At 46.4% G+C, this 18,467-nt stretch overlaps 7 protein-coding genes across 7 annotated transcripts; 5 read left to right on the top strand and 2 right to left on the bottom strand.

Moving 5' to 3' along the window:
• Positions 1-33: 33 nt before the first annotated feature.
• GLAREA_04427 (Ribosomal protein L22) lies at positions 34-1,520 on the bottom strand (the record flags this gene model as incomplete). Its single annotated transcript, XM_008086804.1, has 5 exons — positions 34-192; positions 249-436; positions 512-725; positions 889-927; positions 1,491-1,520. 5 exons carry the CDS (start codon positions 1,518-1,520, stop codon positions 34-36), a joined length of 630 nt encoding a protein of 209 aa, XP_008084995.1.
• A 1,787-nt stretch (positions 1,521-3,307) lies between these two features.
• GLAREA_04426 (S13-like H2TH) lies at positions 3,308-4,161 on the top strand (the record flags this gene model as incomplete). The annotated part of the gene is made up of 8 exons (XM_008086803.1): positions 3,308-3,321; positions 3,393-3,417; positions 3,479-3,534; positions 3,590-3,602; positions 3,652-3,711; positions 3,762-3,825; positions 3,874-3,952; positions 4,002-4,161. The coding sequence occupies 8 exons, from the start codon at positions 3,308-3,310 to the stop codon at positions 4,159-4,161; spliced, it is 471 nt and encodes a 156-aa protein (XP_008084994.1).
• Positions 4,162-4,400: 239 nt separating this feature from the next.
• On the bottom strand, positions 4,401-5,327 carry GLAREA_04425 (FYSH; the record flags this gene model as incomplete). The annotated part of the gene is made up of 1 exon (XM_008086802.1): positions 4,401-5,327. One exon carries the CDS (start codon positions 5,325-5,327, stop codon positions 4,401-4,403), a length of 927 nt encoding a protein of 308 aa, XP_008084993.1.
• A 596-nt stretch (positions 5,328-5,923) lies between these two features.
• GLAREA_04424 (alpha/beta-Hydrolase) lies at positions 5,924-7,771 on the top strand (the record flags this gene model as incomplete). The annotated part of the gene is made up of 5 exons (XM_008086801.1): positions 5,924-6,404; positions 6,457-7,109; positions 7,159-7,425; positions 7,479-7,609; positions 7,669-7,771. 5 exons carry the CDS (start codon positions 5,924-5,926, stop codon positions 7,769-7,771), a joined length of 1,635 nt encoding a protein of 544 aa, XP_008084992.1.
• An 859-nt stretch (positions 7,772-8,630) lies between these two features.
• Positions 8,631-10,545, top strand: GLAREA_04423 (alpha/beta-Hydrolase; the record flags this gene model as incomplete). Its single annotated transcript, XM_008086800.1, has 5 exons — positions 8,631-9,021; positions 9,078-9,147; positions 9,197-9,499; positions 9,548-10,051; positions 10,101-10,545. The coding sequence occupies 5 exons, from the start codon at positions 8,631-8,633 to the stop codon at positions 10,543-10,545; spliced, it is 1,713 nt and encodes a 570-aa protein (XP_008084991.1).
• A 1,250-nt stretch (positions 10,546-11,795) lies between these two features.
• On the top strand, positions 11,796-13,342 carry GLAREA_04422 (uncharacterized protein; the record flags this gene model as incomplete). Its single annotated transcript, XM_008086799.1, has 2 exons — positions 11,796-12,560; positions 12,632-13,342. The coding sequence occupies 2 exons, from the start codon at positions 11,796-11,798 to the stop codon at positions 13,340-13,342; spliced, it is 1,476 nt and encodes a 491-aa protein (XP_008084990.1).
• Positions 13,343-14,928: 1,586 nt separating this feature from the next.
• Positions 14,929-17,562, top strand: GLAREA_04421 (uncharacterized protein; the record flags this gene model as incomplete). The annotated part of the gene is made up of 3 exons (XM_008086798.1): positions 14,929-14,950; positions 15,028-15,449; positions 15,505-17,562. 3 exons carry the CDS (start codon positions 14,929-14,931, stop codon positions 17,560-17,562), a joined length of 2,502 nt encoding a protein of 833 aa, XP_008084989.1.
• Positions 17,563-18,467: the final 905 nt, after the last annotated feature.

Genomic DNA, 18,467 nt, shown 5'->3' with positions numbered 1-18,467 from the left:
ACCCATGCGCGCCCAAATTCATGAAACCCCAATCTACGCAGCGGTAATAGCACGACGTTGACGAGCACCCCGTTGTCTCGAGCTCAAGTGTGCCTCCTCACGTCCAACAACAGCCTCTGACTTCTGTACAACTTCCTCACCCTCGGTCAAAATCAACTCGATGTGGCATGGGTTCGACATATAAGGGTTGATCTAGATATAGGGTCAGCTTTTCATTACATTGGGTCTTCGTTGCTGGATTTCCTTACACGACCGTGGGCACGGTATGTTCGTCGACGTTGCTTTGGTGCCTGGTTGACCTGGATGTGCTTAACGATCAAGTTTCCGGTATCGAGACCCTTGGTATCGGCGTTGGCCTCTGCATTCTTGAGTAAACCCAAAAGGAACTCAGCAGACTTGACTGGCCATCTTGCGCGGGATACACCAAATTGTTTGCCTGCACAATTGCCCAGTTAGCCTCTTATTCCATGTGCGTTTTCCTCCATCGTCACAACAATTCGAGGTTCCATACCCTGTGCAGCTCTTCCAGTTCCACCGGCGTATCTTCTCATTGGAACGGCCTCCTTGTGTTCTTGGACGTTCTCGAGGAACTTGACTGCGCGCTGGAGTTTCCAGCCATTGATTGCCTGTGCAGTCTCGCGGGTGTTTTTGAAGGAAACTCGAAGGTAAGCACCGCGAGCGCGGGCCGACTTGGTCGGATGGATCTCAGTTGCTGCGTATCTGACCTGAACGTTGAAAAAAATGGTTAGCGGTCGCTCAATACTTCGATGATAATATTCGTGATGCGAGGAACCGTGGAGCGCGCCGGCTATAGGGGAGGCAGAGATAATAGCTCAGATCGTGCGACAGGTTGAAAGGAAATCTGTATTTCTACACAGCGCGACTCACCATCTTTTCGAGGTTGTCGTGGTTGTCGATGGGAAATTTCTGGGTTGACGTTAGCCTTCGTCAAAATTCTGTGTGGGAGAATTCGCTTGGTCGCGCTAAAATCATGGACCTGTCACGTGCATCCACCTGCTAATCTTATCGCGTTTCGTCAAAGTAACCACCAGTAACCTCTACATTTCCAGGCGAACACGATATTTAGTCGAGTGATTTGCCGGAATGCGATGAGTTGTATCTGCTGGCTTTTAGATGATCGGACGTTTTCGAAGTCTTAGAGAATTTGTCATGACGAAAAGTGACCAGACTTGAATTCTATTTAGAACGTCGACAACTAGAACTATTTTATTATTTTCTTTATCAAACTCGTATATAATTTTAAAAGTCGCATGTCAACATCCAGCTCTTCCAGCGACTTTTTGATTTACCCATATAGTGTCGATTTATCAAATCTGCAGGAGCGTAATGTCCCATTTTGCTTGTTATGAATGTAGTGGGTCGCCACCAGCCAATACATTCATATCGGCGACAAATCGAACTGGCTGTCATGTATTCTAGCAAATTTCTTTTGATGCTCCCGTTATGTGAGTAGCATTTTATTCATTTACCCTCAATTTTTGTGTAGGATTGTTCAACATCTTTGGTGAAGTATCATCAAGAAATATGGATTCAATTAATTTGCGTTTGACGAGCATAAGTGTATGATACTTTTGCCAACATAAAAATCAAAGTGCATTGTTGAGTTGGAGTGTTTGAAATGAGATCGGAGGTAAACAATTGATATATGGATTTTTAGAAGTGCTTTGCAGTGTTTCTTCATCATGCTAAAATTTCCATTCAGAGCATCCGTGGCTAAAATAATGAAAGCAGCCTGCAAGGTTACGAAGGAGACATCTCTGATGAAGAATCTTAACTAAGAAAGTATGTAGCAAAGAAATGAAGCGTGTAAAGTTCAGAGATCAAACGTCCCAAGTCTTTCCAAAAGATCTTATGAGTTGTGGTACTCGAACGGATAAGAAGACAGACAATGTCTACTCTGAGAAGAGACATTTAGATAACGCAATTACTTAGCTTGATAGATGGATCATGCAGTATCACCACCAGTTCTCGGCTATGTATGTATCATTATTGGATACAAGACAGTAGATAATCCATGCTGGACTACATAATGGGACTCACGATTGTCCATACTCAGAGGTTATGTTACATAAATCAGGACATATAATAGGAAGTGATGATCACTACAGCAGCTTTAAGCCTTTCAATTGGGTATAAAGTGGTGTGCTGAAGCCATAGCCCACATGTGGTTTTAATGAGAGATTGAAATGCACGGTTAGAATAAAATACTGACGTTGAAAGATTGTTCCAAAATAGACCATCCGAGCAACATACCTCATAATCCAGGAGATTTAGCTCTGGCCAAGCGACCTTATTAAATAAGTATAGCAGAAAATTTTGAGCATACTGTTAATAGCATGAACCAAGAAGCATAAAGTACGACGAGAGTTGAGACGAGAGTTCTACGACGAGAGAGTTTCAAGTTGGCCGAGACAATCATATTGCTCTGCTGCACCAGGTTTATGACTGAGTTGAAGCAAAACATTCATTCAACTTCCAATTGAGTTACAATAAGTATCTCGAGGGTCTCGTTGGTGGACAGGAGAAGTGACGAGCGAGACGCGATACTCACTCGAACGTGGAGACAAAATAGCGCTTGTTTCTTTTCCCACTTTCATTGATCGAGATTTCTGGACTCGCCTGGACTCGGCTTTGAACATAGTAGTGATAGAAAACCCTCTTCTTCCTGCCGTCTTGAAGTTGAAAATAGAAGCCTCTGCCACCTCTATGGGTGTTTTCCTGGTCTTGCAGAAGACAAAATATGTGGCAGGACCTCCTGTATTTTCTAGTACCTCAATGGTAAAGGGGAAATGAGATTTTGATATATAAACTCATCCGAGCCGAAATTGGAATCGTTTTTATTTACTGAAAACGATAGAGGAAATATGTGATATTTCGTCAACGTGATAGAGCAAATATTGTGTTTGGGCTTGCTCATTATTTTGTCCTCTAAGTGGGGCAAGGGAAAACAGGAAGTACAGTATAGACAATTTGAACTTGTTGGAATTGGAGGAACAGCGTCGAGTTCGTTTTATCCAAGAAGTAAAATGTTTCTTGGCGTCTAAGATAAGAATATCAATTCACGGAATTGTCATCTTCGACATTGCTCATGGTAAGAAACAACCTAGAAAGTAGTTTCGGGCTGAGGTGCTAAGGGTTATGCCCAATCAAAATCGAGCACGTGACAGCCCTTAGTCATAGCGTTTTAGACGATTCCTCCCGCACACAAATTCCGTCCAGTATCGCGAACCCTCTAAAACCTTCAAATTTCTTGACGACAACAGCAACCCCAACGACATCGCCCAAGATGTCGCTCGTCAGGTACGCAATTCGAATCTTTATCCTCTCCATTAACTCTCTTATCATTTGCGGTGTGGCTAACGGTCTTGTAGTGGAGAAAAGTCGAGCTTTCAGTTCGTACGTATTTTCAACCTCTCGGAAGTATATCTTCATTATTGAACAAAGCTAATACCCTTAGATTCTGAGATTGCTCAACACAAACGTGAGAGGCCAGGAGAAGGTTATGTACGCTCTGTAAGTTTGCTAATTTTAAAATATCAATTTTGAAAACCGGCTGACAATTTCGCAGTACAAAGATCAAGGTACGACCGAACGAACACCAACCAACGAGCTTATATCTAATCGAACCAGGGTGTCGGAAGAAGATACAGCAACTTAGTATGCAAGAAGGCCGATGTCGATCTCAACAAGGTGGGTTTTACAATGGAAAGTGTATGGAACGAATGCTGAACATCATCCAGCGCGCTGGTGAACTCACCTCCGAAGAACTCGAGCGAATCGTCACAATCATCCAGAACCCAACTCGTGAGTAGGAATTATATCGAGGCTATGATGGCGCTGACGGCTGTACAGAATACAAGATTCCAACCTGGTTCTTGAACAGACAAAGAGATATTGTTGACGGCAAAGACTCGCAAGTCCTGGCCAACGGGTAAGGATTGGATGCGCAGGATGTCAAACAGTTACTTATCGGTTAATAGTGTCGACTCGAAGCTTCGTGACGATCTTGAGCGATTGAAGAAGATTCGTGCTCACCGTGGTCTTCGACACTACTGGGGATTGAGAGTTAGAGGTCAGCACTCCAAGACTACCGGACGTCGTGGTCGCACTGTCGGTGTCTCCAAGAAGAAGGGAGGATAGTGGTGTGCGCTCTGGGATAAATTGGCAGGATGGAGTGTGGCTTTGCAATGGGTTGATGCGTTTCCTCAGGCTTCTCGGTTCTTTTCGGTGTGATCAAGAACTCGGTGTATTTGCTAAATATCAAGTCTCGGAACAATACATCAGATCAACATATTCTGCCATGTTTGTGCACCAATATATTGCTATGCTGAAAACGCCATTTTATGCTCGCTAGAAAAGAAAATCACCTTACATATCATTTAATCTTCATGAGTAACGGCCATGTCCAACACCTCCACTCTTCCTTGACCTTTTGTCTCGCTCCCAATGAAATCTCCTAGTCCCTTAAATGCGCCCGGCTCTACAAATCCAATGACCTCCCAGTCGGATCCAACAACATCTTGCGATTCCACCTGCTCGATGAAGCTTAAAATACGATCTTTGATCATCCCTTTCTTCTCCTCCCCGGCATCTTGATCTGGGGCAACCAAGCCTGCAGCCTTGGTGGTAAACTTGAGGATTCCGCTTGGACAAGTGACCCGGAGCTTCATCCTCGCTCTTGCGACAGGTATTGGTTGATGGGCGATGAGCGCTTTCATGGCCTCAAGCGCCTGACTCTTCGAACTCTTGGTAGAAACAACTCCAGTCCACGTATGCTCCCTGACTTTTGGTTTGGCCTCTCCCTCTTCTCCAGCTGCTGCCGTACCAGTGGCGCTCCCCGCAGCTGCTGTCTTTTCCTGCTGTGCTTGCGACCCTTGCGAACTCAACATCTCGAGCGCTTTCTCGATCATACCCGTAGTATACACTCTTTTAGTCGATGGGTTGACCAGTTTGCTCGCCACGATTGAGACGACCTCATTATGTACTCTCTCGAGCGCCGCTGCTCTTTCCTTCTCTCCAACTTGTAGCTCTCCCTTATTCAGAATCTCGAGGATGATGTCCTTCACAGGCACTTTTGGACCAAAAGCCTTTGCGAGATCCGCCGATGGTGCAGTCTGTCCCTTAGATACGTTCAAAAACACCCCTTCAATCTGCAAGACGTTGTCGAGATCGGTTTCGATTCCAGAGCGCCATTCTAAGACCTTGTTCTTGTAGCATGCGATTTCGAAGCGTTTTTTCGCCTTCTTGAGTCGGACCAAGGAGACATTTGTTAGCTTGATCTGGTTGGAGGGTTGGTTGATAGGCATTTTGACAAGATTTTGAGAATTTTCAAAGTGTTATCTTCAAGTGGAAATCAATAAGTTGGAGGGTTGTCTTTTATCCTGATGGTGGGGATGAGCCATAGAGGGGTATTTTCTCCAGGGCCACATGTGGTGTGACACGTCTTGAAGGATGCTAAGCACTTACCGTCAGGCACTGATTTTTGATTTCTGTTCCAAACTTGATCTTTGATCAGAGCGATACCTTATGGAGAAAAAGGTTTCTGATAGACCTTGTCTGATTCAACCCAAATCTAAGCATATCTGCTGGAAACTGATATGGTGGTGGTCGCCGAGCGCAACGTGACACATGTGACCCTTGAGCAGGGATTCACACGGCTTGTCTCAGGCACCACTCTTGCAATGGCGTCCCTCGGTTGGACGACGTAATGATCCCAACCTTGGAGCTCCCCGGCCAACGGAGTGATTGAAACAAGGTACACTGCGTCGCCAGCTCTGTAACCTCTTCTTCTTGTCATCAACCATCCTCATTAGAAACATCATACGGGGCATCGATAACAAGTCCTGGTGATAGCTATCTCTCACATCCATCTTATCATCACTCCTATCGGGGTATCTCAACCATGAAGCTCCTCACATCAACTCTCCTCTTGGGAGCGGTTACTGCTCAACAGAAGGTGTTACAGAACCCAAGCGCTCAAAGCCCTCTCCAGCAAGCTGCGAAGCCCGTCAGCGAAGCATGGTCGAAGACACTCGGCTCTCTAGCAGAGTCGATGCACGAGATGACCGGCGAGGTCAAGGCTATCTGGGACGAAGTCACCATGCACTTCCCAGAAGCCATGGAGAAGGCGAACTTCTTCTCTGCTCCAAAGCCACATACCAGAAAGCCAGACAGCACATGGGATTACGTTGTAAAGGGCGCCGATGTGCAAAGTGTCTGGGTTGAGAACTCAAAGGGAGAGAAGGAGCGAGAGATTGATGGAAAGCTTGATACCTACAATCTCAGAGCCAAGAAGGTTGATCCTTCAAAGCTCGGTGTTGATAAAGTCAAGCAATACAGTGGTTACCTTGATGACGAGGCAAATGATAAGCATTTGTTTTACTGTAAGTTCATAACTTCTGCAGATGCCGGCGATCGGTTGCTAATAGCCATCAGGGTTCTTTGAGTCACGCAACGATCCTAAGACTGACCCCGTCGTCCTCTGGCTCAACGGAGGACCCGGGTGCTCATCTCTGACTGGTCTTTTCCTTGAACTTGGTCCAGCATCAATCGACAAGAACTTGAAGCTCTCCAACAACCCTTACTCGTGGAACGCGAATGCATCCGTTATCTTCCTCGACCAACCAGTCAACGTCGGTTACTCATACAGTGGCGGATCTGTTAGCAACACAATTGCCGCTGGAAAGGATGTCTACGCACTCCTCACACTCTTCTTCAAACAGTTCCCAGAATATGCCACTCAGGATTTCCACATTGCTGGCGAATCTTACGCCGGTCATTATATCCCCGTCTTTACCTCTGAGATCTTGGCACACAAGAACCGCAACATCAACTTGAAGTCGGTCTTGATCGGCAACGGTCTTACTGATGGTCTCACCCAATACGAGTACTACAAGCCAATGGCATGTGGAAAGGGTGGCTATCCAGCTGTCCTTGATGAGAGCGAATGCCAGGCCATGGAAAACGCACTTCCTCGTTGCCAGAGCTTGATCCAAAACTGCTACGATAGCGAGAGCGTCTGGTCATGTGTTCCAGCAAGCATCTACTGCAACAACGCTATGATCGGTCCTTACCAAAGAACTGGCCAGGTATGATTTGTGAATCCATCATGTCGACTGCGATAACTAACTGTGATAGAACGTTTACGATATCCGTGGAAAGTGTGAGGATTCCAGCAACCTTTGCTACTCAGCTCTTGGGTGGATCAGCGAATTCCTCAACAAGAAGGAAGTCCAGGCTGAGCTTGGTGTTGAAGTTAGCACATATGACAGTTGCAACTTTGACATCAACCGAAACTTCCTGTTCCAAGGTGACTGGATGCAACCGTTCCACCGTCTTGTGCCAGGTATTCTCGAGCAGATCCCTGTCCTTATCTACGCTGGTGACGCTGATTTCATTTGCAACGTAAGTAACATCTTCACCAACTTCATTTGAATCATGCTAAAAGAATATCCCAGTGGCTCGGTAACCAAGCCTGGACTGAGGCTCTCGAGTGGCCTGGACAGAAGAAGTTCAACGCTGCCAACATCAGTGACTTGGCCCTGGATACTGGAGATAAGTATGGAAAGTTCAAGACCAGCGGAAACTTGTGAGTATACCAAAATCCAAATCGTGCCTTGCGATGGCCATTTACTAATATTATCATAGCACCTTTATGCAAATCTTTGGCGCCGGCCACATGGTTCCTATGGACCAGCCTGTCGCATCATTGGATTTCCTCAACAGATGGCTTGGTGGTGAGTGGTTTTAAAGACCAGAGTGGACTATCAGAGCGAGGTTTCACATGATATATGGCGTCGGGAATTGATATTTTGGTTAAACTGCACATCCGGATCGGGTTTGGTATAGCGAGGCGGTGGCTGGTACAATGAGTGTCATTTCACATACAAGGCGATGTAACATATTAGAATCAAGACTGTATGAGCGCCACAATCGAAGCATATATTTCACACCCTTTTTTCAATATGTTTTCCTTATTTGAGAGTTCTCAGTATCCATTAGATGATCCGATCAAGTCAGCTTATCGGTGGCGTTCGAAAGCCCCTCTGTAAATGGACCCGCGGGCCATTTTTCGGTACAAGCTTTTGGGCTTGAGCTTGTTCGTCAATGCCCCGCAAACCCCAGTCTCCCTCCCGAGTCGTATGCTAACATGCCAACGGCATTTTACTTCTTGAAACATAAATATCGTATGCTTTACAACATCAGCCATTGCTATTATTTACAAGCAATAAAATACATTGAGATACTCGATACTCGAGCGTACGACATAACAAATCAGCCCAGGCCTCCTAAAGAAAGTGAGTAACCCTTGTGCACACGACAAGCCATGATGCAATCACTCCGAGCTCTCCCACCTTGGGCCGTTGATTGTGCCTGGAGCTTCCCCCAGCTTCCTCATCGAGCATAGCTGCAGGCCTCTCCACCCGAGTAAGAGAAGCTCGATGCAAGCTTTCTAAGATCTCTGGCCAAGATTGCTTGTTCAGTATCTGTAGCACGAAAGAAAGGTGTTCCACCCCGCAGGGGAGCTGTGGTTTAAAGATAGGTAGCTCGCACTTCTTTTCCCTTGTGTCCTTGCTTGTATACGTTGCTCAATTGGTACTCAATTCATCATGAGCTCCTCAATCCTTTCTCTGCTCTCAGTGCTCTCTGTAGCGGCAGCTCAATTCGTCTCCCCTCCTACAGATCTCATAAACAAGACTGGGTTCGCAGGTATTAATGTACGCTACAAAGAGGTTCCTACAGGAATATGCGAGCTAGATCCCAACCTCAAGAGTTACTCTGGCTACGCGGACGTAGAAGATGATCAGCATATCTTCTTCTGGTTCTTTGAAGCCCGGAATATGGATCCCTCCGAGGCGCCGTTGACCGTATGGATTAATGGTGGTCCAGGGTCGAGTTCTATGATTGGGCTTTTTGAGGAGAATGGACCGTGTAGGGTTGATGAGAACGGGGTGGTTTACAACAATCCGTATAGTTGGAGTAATGTTTCGAATATGTTGTGTAAGGTCCCCCAAACTAAGGTCTTGGATACAATGAAAGTGCTAATACATTGACAGACATTGATCACCCGGCGCAAGTTGGATTTTCTTACAGTACTCCTGTAAATGGATATGAAGACTCTTCCACGTCAGTGTTACCCTATTCCTCTCAATTGACCCACACTGACAATCTCTAGTGGTTTAATTATCAGTCTCCCAGACCTCACTTGCCCAGATTACGCTGGTGATACATGCGCCACCTACAGTTACCCCAATCTTACTTCTACCGCGAATTCCACCGTGAGCGCTGCACCAAGTTTCTGGAAGACGATCCAGGGCTTTATGGGAGCTTTCCCGCAATATTCTAGACATGGATTCCATTTCTCGTCGGAATCTTATGGCGGCCATTACGGTCCGGTCTTCAATGAGTATATTGAGGAGCAGAATGCGAAGAACATTACTGGCGCTCATCAGATTAAGTTGGAGACTGTGCTGATAGGGTACGAATACTTCGAGCTTTGCTATGTTTCACGCTAATTTTGATATAGAAATGGTTGGTATGATCCTCTCCTTCAATACCAGGCGTACTACAACTTCACTGTTTCCCCTGGAAATACGTATGATTACGACCCATTCAACGCAAGCGTCAAAGCACAATTCTACAACAATCTCTACGGGAAAGGCAATTGTGTCGATCAAATCAAAGACTGTGCTGCTCGAGGACTTGACGCAGTATGCGCAGCAGCCGATAACTTCTGTGCGAATTTGGTCGAGAACATCTACGACATCTACCTAGGAAGAGACGAGTACGACATGCGAGAACTCACACCAGATCCATTCCCATATAGTTACTACACCAGCTACCTCAATACTCCAGAGCTTCAAGCTGCAATCGGAGCATACCAGAATTTCTCCACCTCGTCTAATGCTGTTTATACCGCTTTCACAGCTACTGGCGACGACAACCGCGAAGCTGGTACCATTGAGGCTCTGCAGAAGCTTATCAAACAAGGCATAAACGTGGTCCTGTTCGCCGGAGACGCAGATTACAAGTAAGCCTCCATCCCCATATTATTTATACTGTTTAATTAACATCCCCAGCTGCAACTGGCTCGGCAACGAAGCCGTAGCCACCGAAGTAAACGCTCCCGGCTACTGCAACGCAGGCTACACCGACATCGTCACCTCAGACTGCATCGTCCACGGACAAGTCAAACAATCCGGCTACTTCTCCTTCGCACGTATCTACGAGTCTGGCCACGAAGTGCCTTTCTACCAACCGCTTGCGGCATTAGAACTGTTTGAACGGGCGATTAACGGCATGGATATCGCGACTGGGAAGGAAAAGTTGAGCACGGGATATATTACGAAGGGAACGCCGACGAGTGAGTATAGAGAGGGCAATGCGACGATGGTCTTTGAGGTGTTGGCGGGGAATAGTACGTATAATACTACGACGAACCGCCCGGATGTAGTGGAGGCGACGATGAGGAGGGAGCTGAAGAGGGGGGTGTTGGGGGGGAAGAAGTTTAAGTTTGGTGCGTAGGGTGAGGGGATGGTTTTGTAATGAAGTCAATGAATAGTGATGAAATAAAGACCCAGCATGAGGTTTTGTTAAGACCAAATCGCAATATTTTGGCAGTATCAGATGCTTCTGAGAAGATAAGCTCGGTATCAGTCTTCCTCCTAGTGATAAAACCTGAATGTCTCTTGTCTACTTCAAATAGTAGATAGATATGAAGACAACGTATGAACCTGATTGGTTAGATATTGCGTTTAGACTGCCAATATCTCGTCCACTGGTCCCTAGGCTAAGTGCTTGATGAATTGTTTACTCGTGAGTTGGAACTTGGTAGGCATTGATTCTTTTCATATGATCAGTAGATGCTGCCTCGGCAAGTACCTATCCTCGCTTACAGAGGGGTGCCAGTCGCCCCTGCCCGGTCCTCTTCGGAGCACATCCAAACAGGTTGGTCGCTGTATTTTGTTGAGAACCCCGCTATTTCCTCAGATAATTGTTGTTGGAGAGTCAGTCCCAGCTGTTTGGGTGGGCTGTATGTGAGGTAGCAAAGCTGTGTGATAATGATGGATTTAAATGAAGGCCGCGTGTATCAACGTGAATATGATATATAAACTAACGGTAGATGAGCATGCTTACAGAAGGAACAAGTCGCAGGATCTAGTGAGGCTCAAAGAATCAGTCTAGAAGTCTACCAGAAAGAATCCCATGTGCTGCTCTCGATGGCCATGCAAGGGACCAACCAGCGCCATCTCTGATTGGCCCACCTCTACGTCCGACCCCCGGAATATCATCATCGCCATTATTCCGTCCCAACACATTTTTTGGTTTTGCCAGTCGACGTGCAACAAACAGGCAAATGGACAGCGTCAATGGGTCTGGAATAGCTTCACATGTCAAGCGAATCGGGGCCAGAGGAAATAACAGTCAAAACACAATTCATCGGAGCGTGTACCGAGGTACCCTCGCCGTTTTTCTCAACCCACAAACATTTCTGAACCCTTGCCTTGGCGACTTAAAATTTCCCATGCTGCTGGCTGTTCACTAGGTTTTCTTTACAAAACGTCAACCGGAGAAGGATAAACGGGCAAACTTGGGTTTCTTTCTTCGAGCTTTCATATTTTGTGCTCAACGTCACTCCGCTTTTCTGTTTGTGTTGAACGTCACTCGTCTTTCTACTTGGCCATCGACGTGTGAGACTGGGACTCATTCTTCGTTGAACTACCACCACGCAGCAGATAACTCGAACCTACCGCCTTTTCATACAAATCTTCGATATGTCGCCATCAGTGTACATCTCTAAGCCACCGGGCTCATTATTCAAATTCCCTCCAGACAATGAACCACAAGCTCTCCCTCCTGCCGTCGCTGGCTCCTCCCTCTCCGCTCCGCCATTCTCGATTTCTCCCTCCCTCTACAACGCGGTGCTGGATGTGAAAGTCCCAATCACAATCGCCTGCGTATACGCTGCTTCCGTCACAGCATTGAACGCGTACAATCGATCAAGAGGCAACAAACCATGGCGGATCAGTCAGACCAAAGCGTTTTTCTGGTTCGTGGTGGCTCATAACATATTACTGGCGGTATACTCAGGATGGACGTTCATCGGAATGTGGGATGCGCTGAGAGAATCTGTTGTATCGCCGCTGGGCGCTGGAGGTATCGCTGCTACAGTAGACAGTCTCTGCAAGATCCAAGGACCTCGCGGGCTAGGAAATGCGGTTGCGTATAACTCTACAACTTCGTCTTGGATCTCGCAATCACCATCATCAGTCTTCCTTACAGCGGCTGGAACGCCAGCTCCTACCGATCAAGGCAGATTATGGAATCAGGGTCTTGCTTTTTACGGGTGGTTTTTCTACTTGAGCAAGTTCTATGAGGTTCTGGATACGGTCATTATTTTGGCAAAGGGAAAGAGGAGTTCGACTTTGCAGACTTACCATCATGCGGGAGCCATGATGTCTATGTGGTCTGGAATGAGATATATGTCACCGCCTATTTGGATGTTTGTGTTTGTTAACTCGGGAATTCACGCTCTTATGGTAAGTCAAGATTCTATCCGCATACTGCAGATGTTATGGCAACTATATAGAATACAGCTAACCTTTAAAAGTACACTTACTACACTCTGACAGCATTCTCCGTACCAATCCCACAAGCTCTCAAGCGAAGTCTTACAACCATGCAAATTATCCAGTTCTTGGTGGGAGCATCATATGCGGCTATCCATTCTTTCGTCTCCTACGAAATCCCAGTCAAAGTCCCAGTTGTCAAAGCCGCTTTCCAAGCAGCAACTTCAGTCGCCTCCTCCGTCGTCTCATCTGCTACCGATGTAGCCCACAACGCAACCATTGTCGATATGATTAAGAAACTCATCTTCCGCGCTCTTGGAGAGGAGGGACTCGCTGGAAATGTCGACCCAAAGACCACTAGCATCCCATCTGCTCCTATCACCGGAAGCGATGGAATCTCGTATGAAACTCAATACCAAACCGTTCCATGTATCGATACCAGCGGACAAACCTTTGCTATCTGGTTCAACGTCTTTTACCTCACCCCACTCACCTTCCTCTTCGTTCGTTTCTTCGTCAAGAGCTACCTCCGACGCGGATCCAAGAGCGTCAAGAAGTCTACACTTGCGATTGAAAATGGCAGAGCAATTAATGGACATGCTGGAACCCCGAGCAAAAGGGCGACTTTGAAGGCTACCCCAAATGGCACTCCAAACGGAACTCCAAACGGAAAGGCAAATGGAACGCCAAATGGAAAGGCAAAGATTAACGGTCATGCTAATGGAAATGCCAACGGAAAAGCTAAGCACTAGACTTAGAGGAGGGGATTCTTAATTTGAGGAGGGTACAATATATTGCATCTGTGGTGTTTTTTTGGTCGTAAGCGTGTTGCGTTTGGGTTTCCTAGACATCCGGTTTATTGTAAAGAAGAGAATTGCGTGGATGTTATGGTGATTGATACCATTAGTCTCGAGGTTAGGGTAGAGGTGGGGGGATTTAATTTATTTGTGTGTTACAAAATTGTGTATTACAAGAGAAAAGGTATCATGTTTGTTGCGGTGATCATGTGAGGTAAATCTTACCAGAAGCTGGATGGTTTCGAGGTTGACAGCGGGAAGGCCCGTTGAATAGACTGGTCTACGGGATTCTTGTGATGAAAAGGGATTGATTTGGAGAACCAGTTAAGGTTAGATGAAGAGGAAGTCTTTATATTGAAATTTACGTTTTACAAATAATCGTATCAGGTCTTAACTTGGACTTTAATTGCATTTCAAGCAATCTCTATCCCGTACACAATTAGTAGACGCAACTGTCTAAAGAAAATCTAGTAGCTAGAGGTATACTGTTTGATTCTAATGTTAATTAATGATCTTTAAGATAGGTATCATCTGTACAAAACAACGAAATAATGCTCCGTATCCAATATACTAGCCAAATGTCACGTCTCGACTCTTGACTGCCATTTCCCTGGCGGCATGGCATTTAACGCCGAGCCTCACCGAAGACGGGAGTTCGGCACGTAGACAGGGCAGAGCCAGATTGAGTAAGAGGGCACGCGGCGTGTGGGGTTGACAGGGGAGGAGATATCCCCGTTGATGGGGGATGCTGTGATGAGATAAGATCCGCTATGGCTGGAAGGTTGAAGTGAAGATGATGGATGATGGATGAATGTATTATTGGGGGTGAGGCTGGGGATGGGGAAGAGGGAGGGAAATAGGGATGAGGAATTGGATGGGAGAATTATATCTGGGGGATTGATTGAGTTGGTAATAGGAGGATTAGGTTTATGTAAATGTAAGTTTTTGGTGGTTGCTTTTTCTCGATATGTACGCCATCTGATCCTTGTAGGTGAGAGATACGATGGATACGGACTGGAGCTGTCGAATTATAATAAAAAACAAACCGAATAGGAACCAAAAAAATCGTAAGACATTCTAATGATCTTTTTGTTTTGTACCACTGTTACATGTTAAACGCACTGTGAAGTCATCCTCCCGAACGTCGCACAACATCTTCCTATTCAGATCTTGACAGACGCAAGATTCCATTTCTACCAGGACCAGCACGACTGCCAAGCACCTTCGCCAAGCTACGGAGTCGACACTTCCTCCCCCAGTGCCAACCTCTGCCCAAGTCTCTGCCACCGGACTGGGGACAATGTCTACTCCACGAGCCCCGTACGTCGTGGATCTCTCGGTGTACAGGGAGTTGGTTCTTTCTCATCCGTGAATATTTCACACTGGTGCTTTGTTTTCCACGAATCCTTCGAAATCGCACCAACGACGCGAAAACCGTCAAATGTGGACTCGCAGTCCAGAAGCGGTGGACGAAGTTCAGCCCTACCGTTAAAGATGGTCAAACCCTCGCGAATAAATGAAGCTATCCATCGCGCTCTCCAATGTCTCCTACTTCTCGTGATCGTGGGCGTGATATACAGATACTGCTACATAGGTACCTCCCCCCATCCCCCTAAATCCATCCCATCTAACCAACCCAGACATATCCGACCCCTTCAAATGCTCTGCCCTCCTCAACAAAGGCCACTGGCTCGACCCCTCCCCCCGCTGGGCCTCACCCACCTCCTTCAAGAACTGGCAGCCGCCCGGCTGCATGCTGCGCGAATACAAACGCAAAGACATCCAAGCGTGTTTCCAGAGCAAGCGCCTCGTCTTCGTGGGCGACTCCACCACCCGTCAGGTCTTCTGGGCCGTCGCGCAGAAACTGGATCGCGAGAAGGCGGATGCGGGGATTGCGGATATGCTTAGGGTGAGGGACCATAGACATATGGATCTGGAGTTCTATGCCGAGGGCGTGATGCTGCAGTTTGTGTGGGATGCGTGGTTGAATGGGACGAGGTTGGGGGAGGAGTTGAAGGATTTTACGGCGGTGGGGAGGAAGGAGAGTGTGGAGGATGCGAAGGTATGGTTTGGTTGCTGCTAGTTGGGCAATTGGATGGTTACTGACACGGGTTTAGAAGGGCTTGAAACAATCGGCTGGTCTCATTTTGTTGGGGGCGCCGGGACTCTGGTATGCGCGACATGGCGAGGAGAATTATCACAAGGATTTTAGGGATGCGATTGATGCTGTCATACCGTATATGGATCACAGTCTGAATCCATCCTCACCGAGAAGTGCTTTTGCTTCAAGAGAATATTCGCCGAATCTGCTTTTACTGGCTCCAGTTCAAGTTCCATGGTATCAAGATCTGTCGCCCTCCAGAGAGGAGACGATTACACCTGAAAAGGTGGATCAGATGAATGATTATTTGCAGCAGGTATCGGCGAATTCGAAAGCGGATATCCTCTGGAGTTACTCGTTGATGACATGGAATCAACCTGGAGCGTATGAAGAAAGTGGTCTTCATGTGGTTAGCAATGTTGCGCATCGCAAAGCAGATGTTCTGCTGAACTCGAGGTGTAATTCTGACGCTTCGATGAAGCATTATCCATTTGATGGAACCTGCTGCAATAATTATGTGCAGGCTGGGTTTGCTCAAGACGTGATCATTTTCGTGGGAATGATCTTGCTACCTGCGCTGTTTCTATTACGTCGGAAACAGCCTCGAAGATTTAGCCGCCTACTCCCATCAATAGAAGTAACAGGTGCTCTATCGGTTTTCACACTCGTGCTGTGTTATTGCTTCTATGCTGATCGAACACAAATTTTCGAAAAAGCACATAGACAGTTTCGAAGTCAGGAATTTGTCTATGGTGTCGCGGCAGTTGCAGTGCTTAGTCTTTTGTCTATTCGAAAGAACGATCAGACCAACATTGCAATCAAAGAAGGCAGCTCTACTGATCCTGGTTCCCTGGCTCGCGAGCAGACCGAAGAATGGAAAGGGTGGATGCAAGCCATTATCCTTATCTATCACTATACTCATGGTTCTCAACACTTGTGGATATACATGATCGTACGACTACTCATTGCATCATATCTCTTCATGACCGGATTCGGTCATACCAACTACTTTTTACGAAAAGACGACTATTCTTTAGGACGTGTCGCCAGCGTTTTACTTCGTTTGAATCTTCTCAGCTGCCTCTTACCATATACCATGCGAACCGATTACGTCTTTTACTACTTTGCACCACTCGTCAGCTTCTGGTTCGTCATCATCTATATCACCCTTCGAATCGGTCGCGGCTTGAACTCGAATATCTATTTCCTCATTGCGAAAATCTTACTTTCCATGGGTCTCACAACGGCATTTACGATGATACCCGGTATTCTGGAGTCACTTGCTTTTGTTCTACTCAAGTCTTGTAATATATCTTGGGATGTGACCGAGTGGAGATTCCGCGTCTTTCTCGATATGTATATTGTTTATGTGGGGATGATCATGGCGATTTTATTCGACTATACCCGGAAGTTGAGAGCTGGTCGCACACCAGCTACATACCTCGAAATTATTATCCAATTCACAAACCGCTACCAAGGTCTTTGGAGGACTGGGCTCACGATAGTAGCAGCGATCCTCCTCCCCCTCTTCTGGAAAATCAACAGCGTACACACGAAAAAAGAAGATTATAACTTCTGGAACCCATATTTATCGTTCATCTCCGTCCTCTCCTTTATGGTCCTCCGAAACTCGCATCGTTTGCTCCGTACATACCATTCCACGCTTTTTGCGTGGCTCGGAAGGTGTTCGCTGGAGACGTATGTGCTGCAATACCATATCTGGCTTGCAGGCGACGCGAAGGGGTTGCTGGGACTTGGACTATTTGATCCGAAGATCGAGATGGTCGTGCTTACGGTATTGTTTCTTTGGGTTAGTTGGGGCGTTAGCGGCGCGACGCAGATGTTGACGAGCTGGATTGTGGATGGCGGGACTGAGGCTAGGGGGTCTAGGAACGGACCTGGGAGTCCGGTGGAGTTGAGACTGCCGTACAGACGAGAGAATGATGAGGAGAGGGAAGAAGGGAAGGCAAAGGGTACGTGGCGTGCCCAAAAAGGAGATGGGTATCAAAGCTTACCGCTTAGACTTGGGGTTATTGGGCTGGGGTTGTGGATTGCTAATGTTACGTATCGGTGATGGTGATTAGGTCTAGAACGGGAAGGGGAGGGGAAGTGTATAGATTAATGATATGTATTTGTATGGTTATTCGCTCAACTTTTGAGGTGTCGAGCTTGAGTTTAAGGAAAGTGCGAGGATGATTGAAGATTTGTAAGCTGTATGTTTCTTAAGAGATGTTTTGGGGATGGCGGTTTTATTGAGATATCATGCATGGGTTGGTGTTAAGATCTAGGGTGGCAAATGAGTAGAGTAAGTGATATTCTTTTCGGGCTGGTACAGATAGATAGCTGCACGCTGGATAACGGGGATGCTTGGGGTGGGGATTGGAAATGGGGGGTTAGCTGGGTTGGAGTTGGGGTTGTGTGATAATGATTAAGATTATAGGGGGAGAGGGAGGAGGGAGGGAGGGTTAAGGTAAGGATACATGGCTTGTTTTTTAGGAATAGCGTGGTTAGATTACTTTTCTACCTTTTCTAAAAACCCCCCCTCATCTCTTTTGAAAATATTCCTTCTACTACTCTATTCTAAAAATAACGGTCTTCAACTCGTGTAATTGAGGAAGATAATAGGACGGTAGTTAAATATAATGATTTTGGGAACATGTCTTTTGTGTGGTTTGGTTATGTCGCTGTGATGGGGGTGATGATGTGTTGTTTGGAGGGGGTTTGGGGGAGGATGATGGTGATGTTTTGTTGTGAGGGGTCTCGTTCTTTTTTGTAGTTTTTTGGGGGGTGGTTCTGGTGTGGAAAGACGGTAGATGGATTTACAGAGTTGATAAGAAATATAGGTTGTAAACAATAGGAAAAAAATTAGAAACGCATGCGATTAATATAGTAATACATCAACACTAAATTAGACGCTTCAAGTATTCCACTCCATCGAGAAAAGGTCCAGGTCATTACCCCAGGAAATAACTCAAACTC

This window comes from Glarea lozoyensis, assembly GCF_000409485.1.
Source record: "Glarea lozoyensis ATCC 20868 chromosome Unknown GLAREA5, whole genome shotgun sequence".
Classification (NCBI taxonomy): domain Eukaryota; kingdom Fungi; phylum Ascomycota; class Leotiomycetes; order Helotiales; family Helotiaceae; genus Glarea; species Glarea lozoyensis.
Note: the sequence above shows the minus strand (reverse complement) of the source record. Positions and strands in the feature narration are given on the sequence as shown.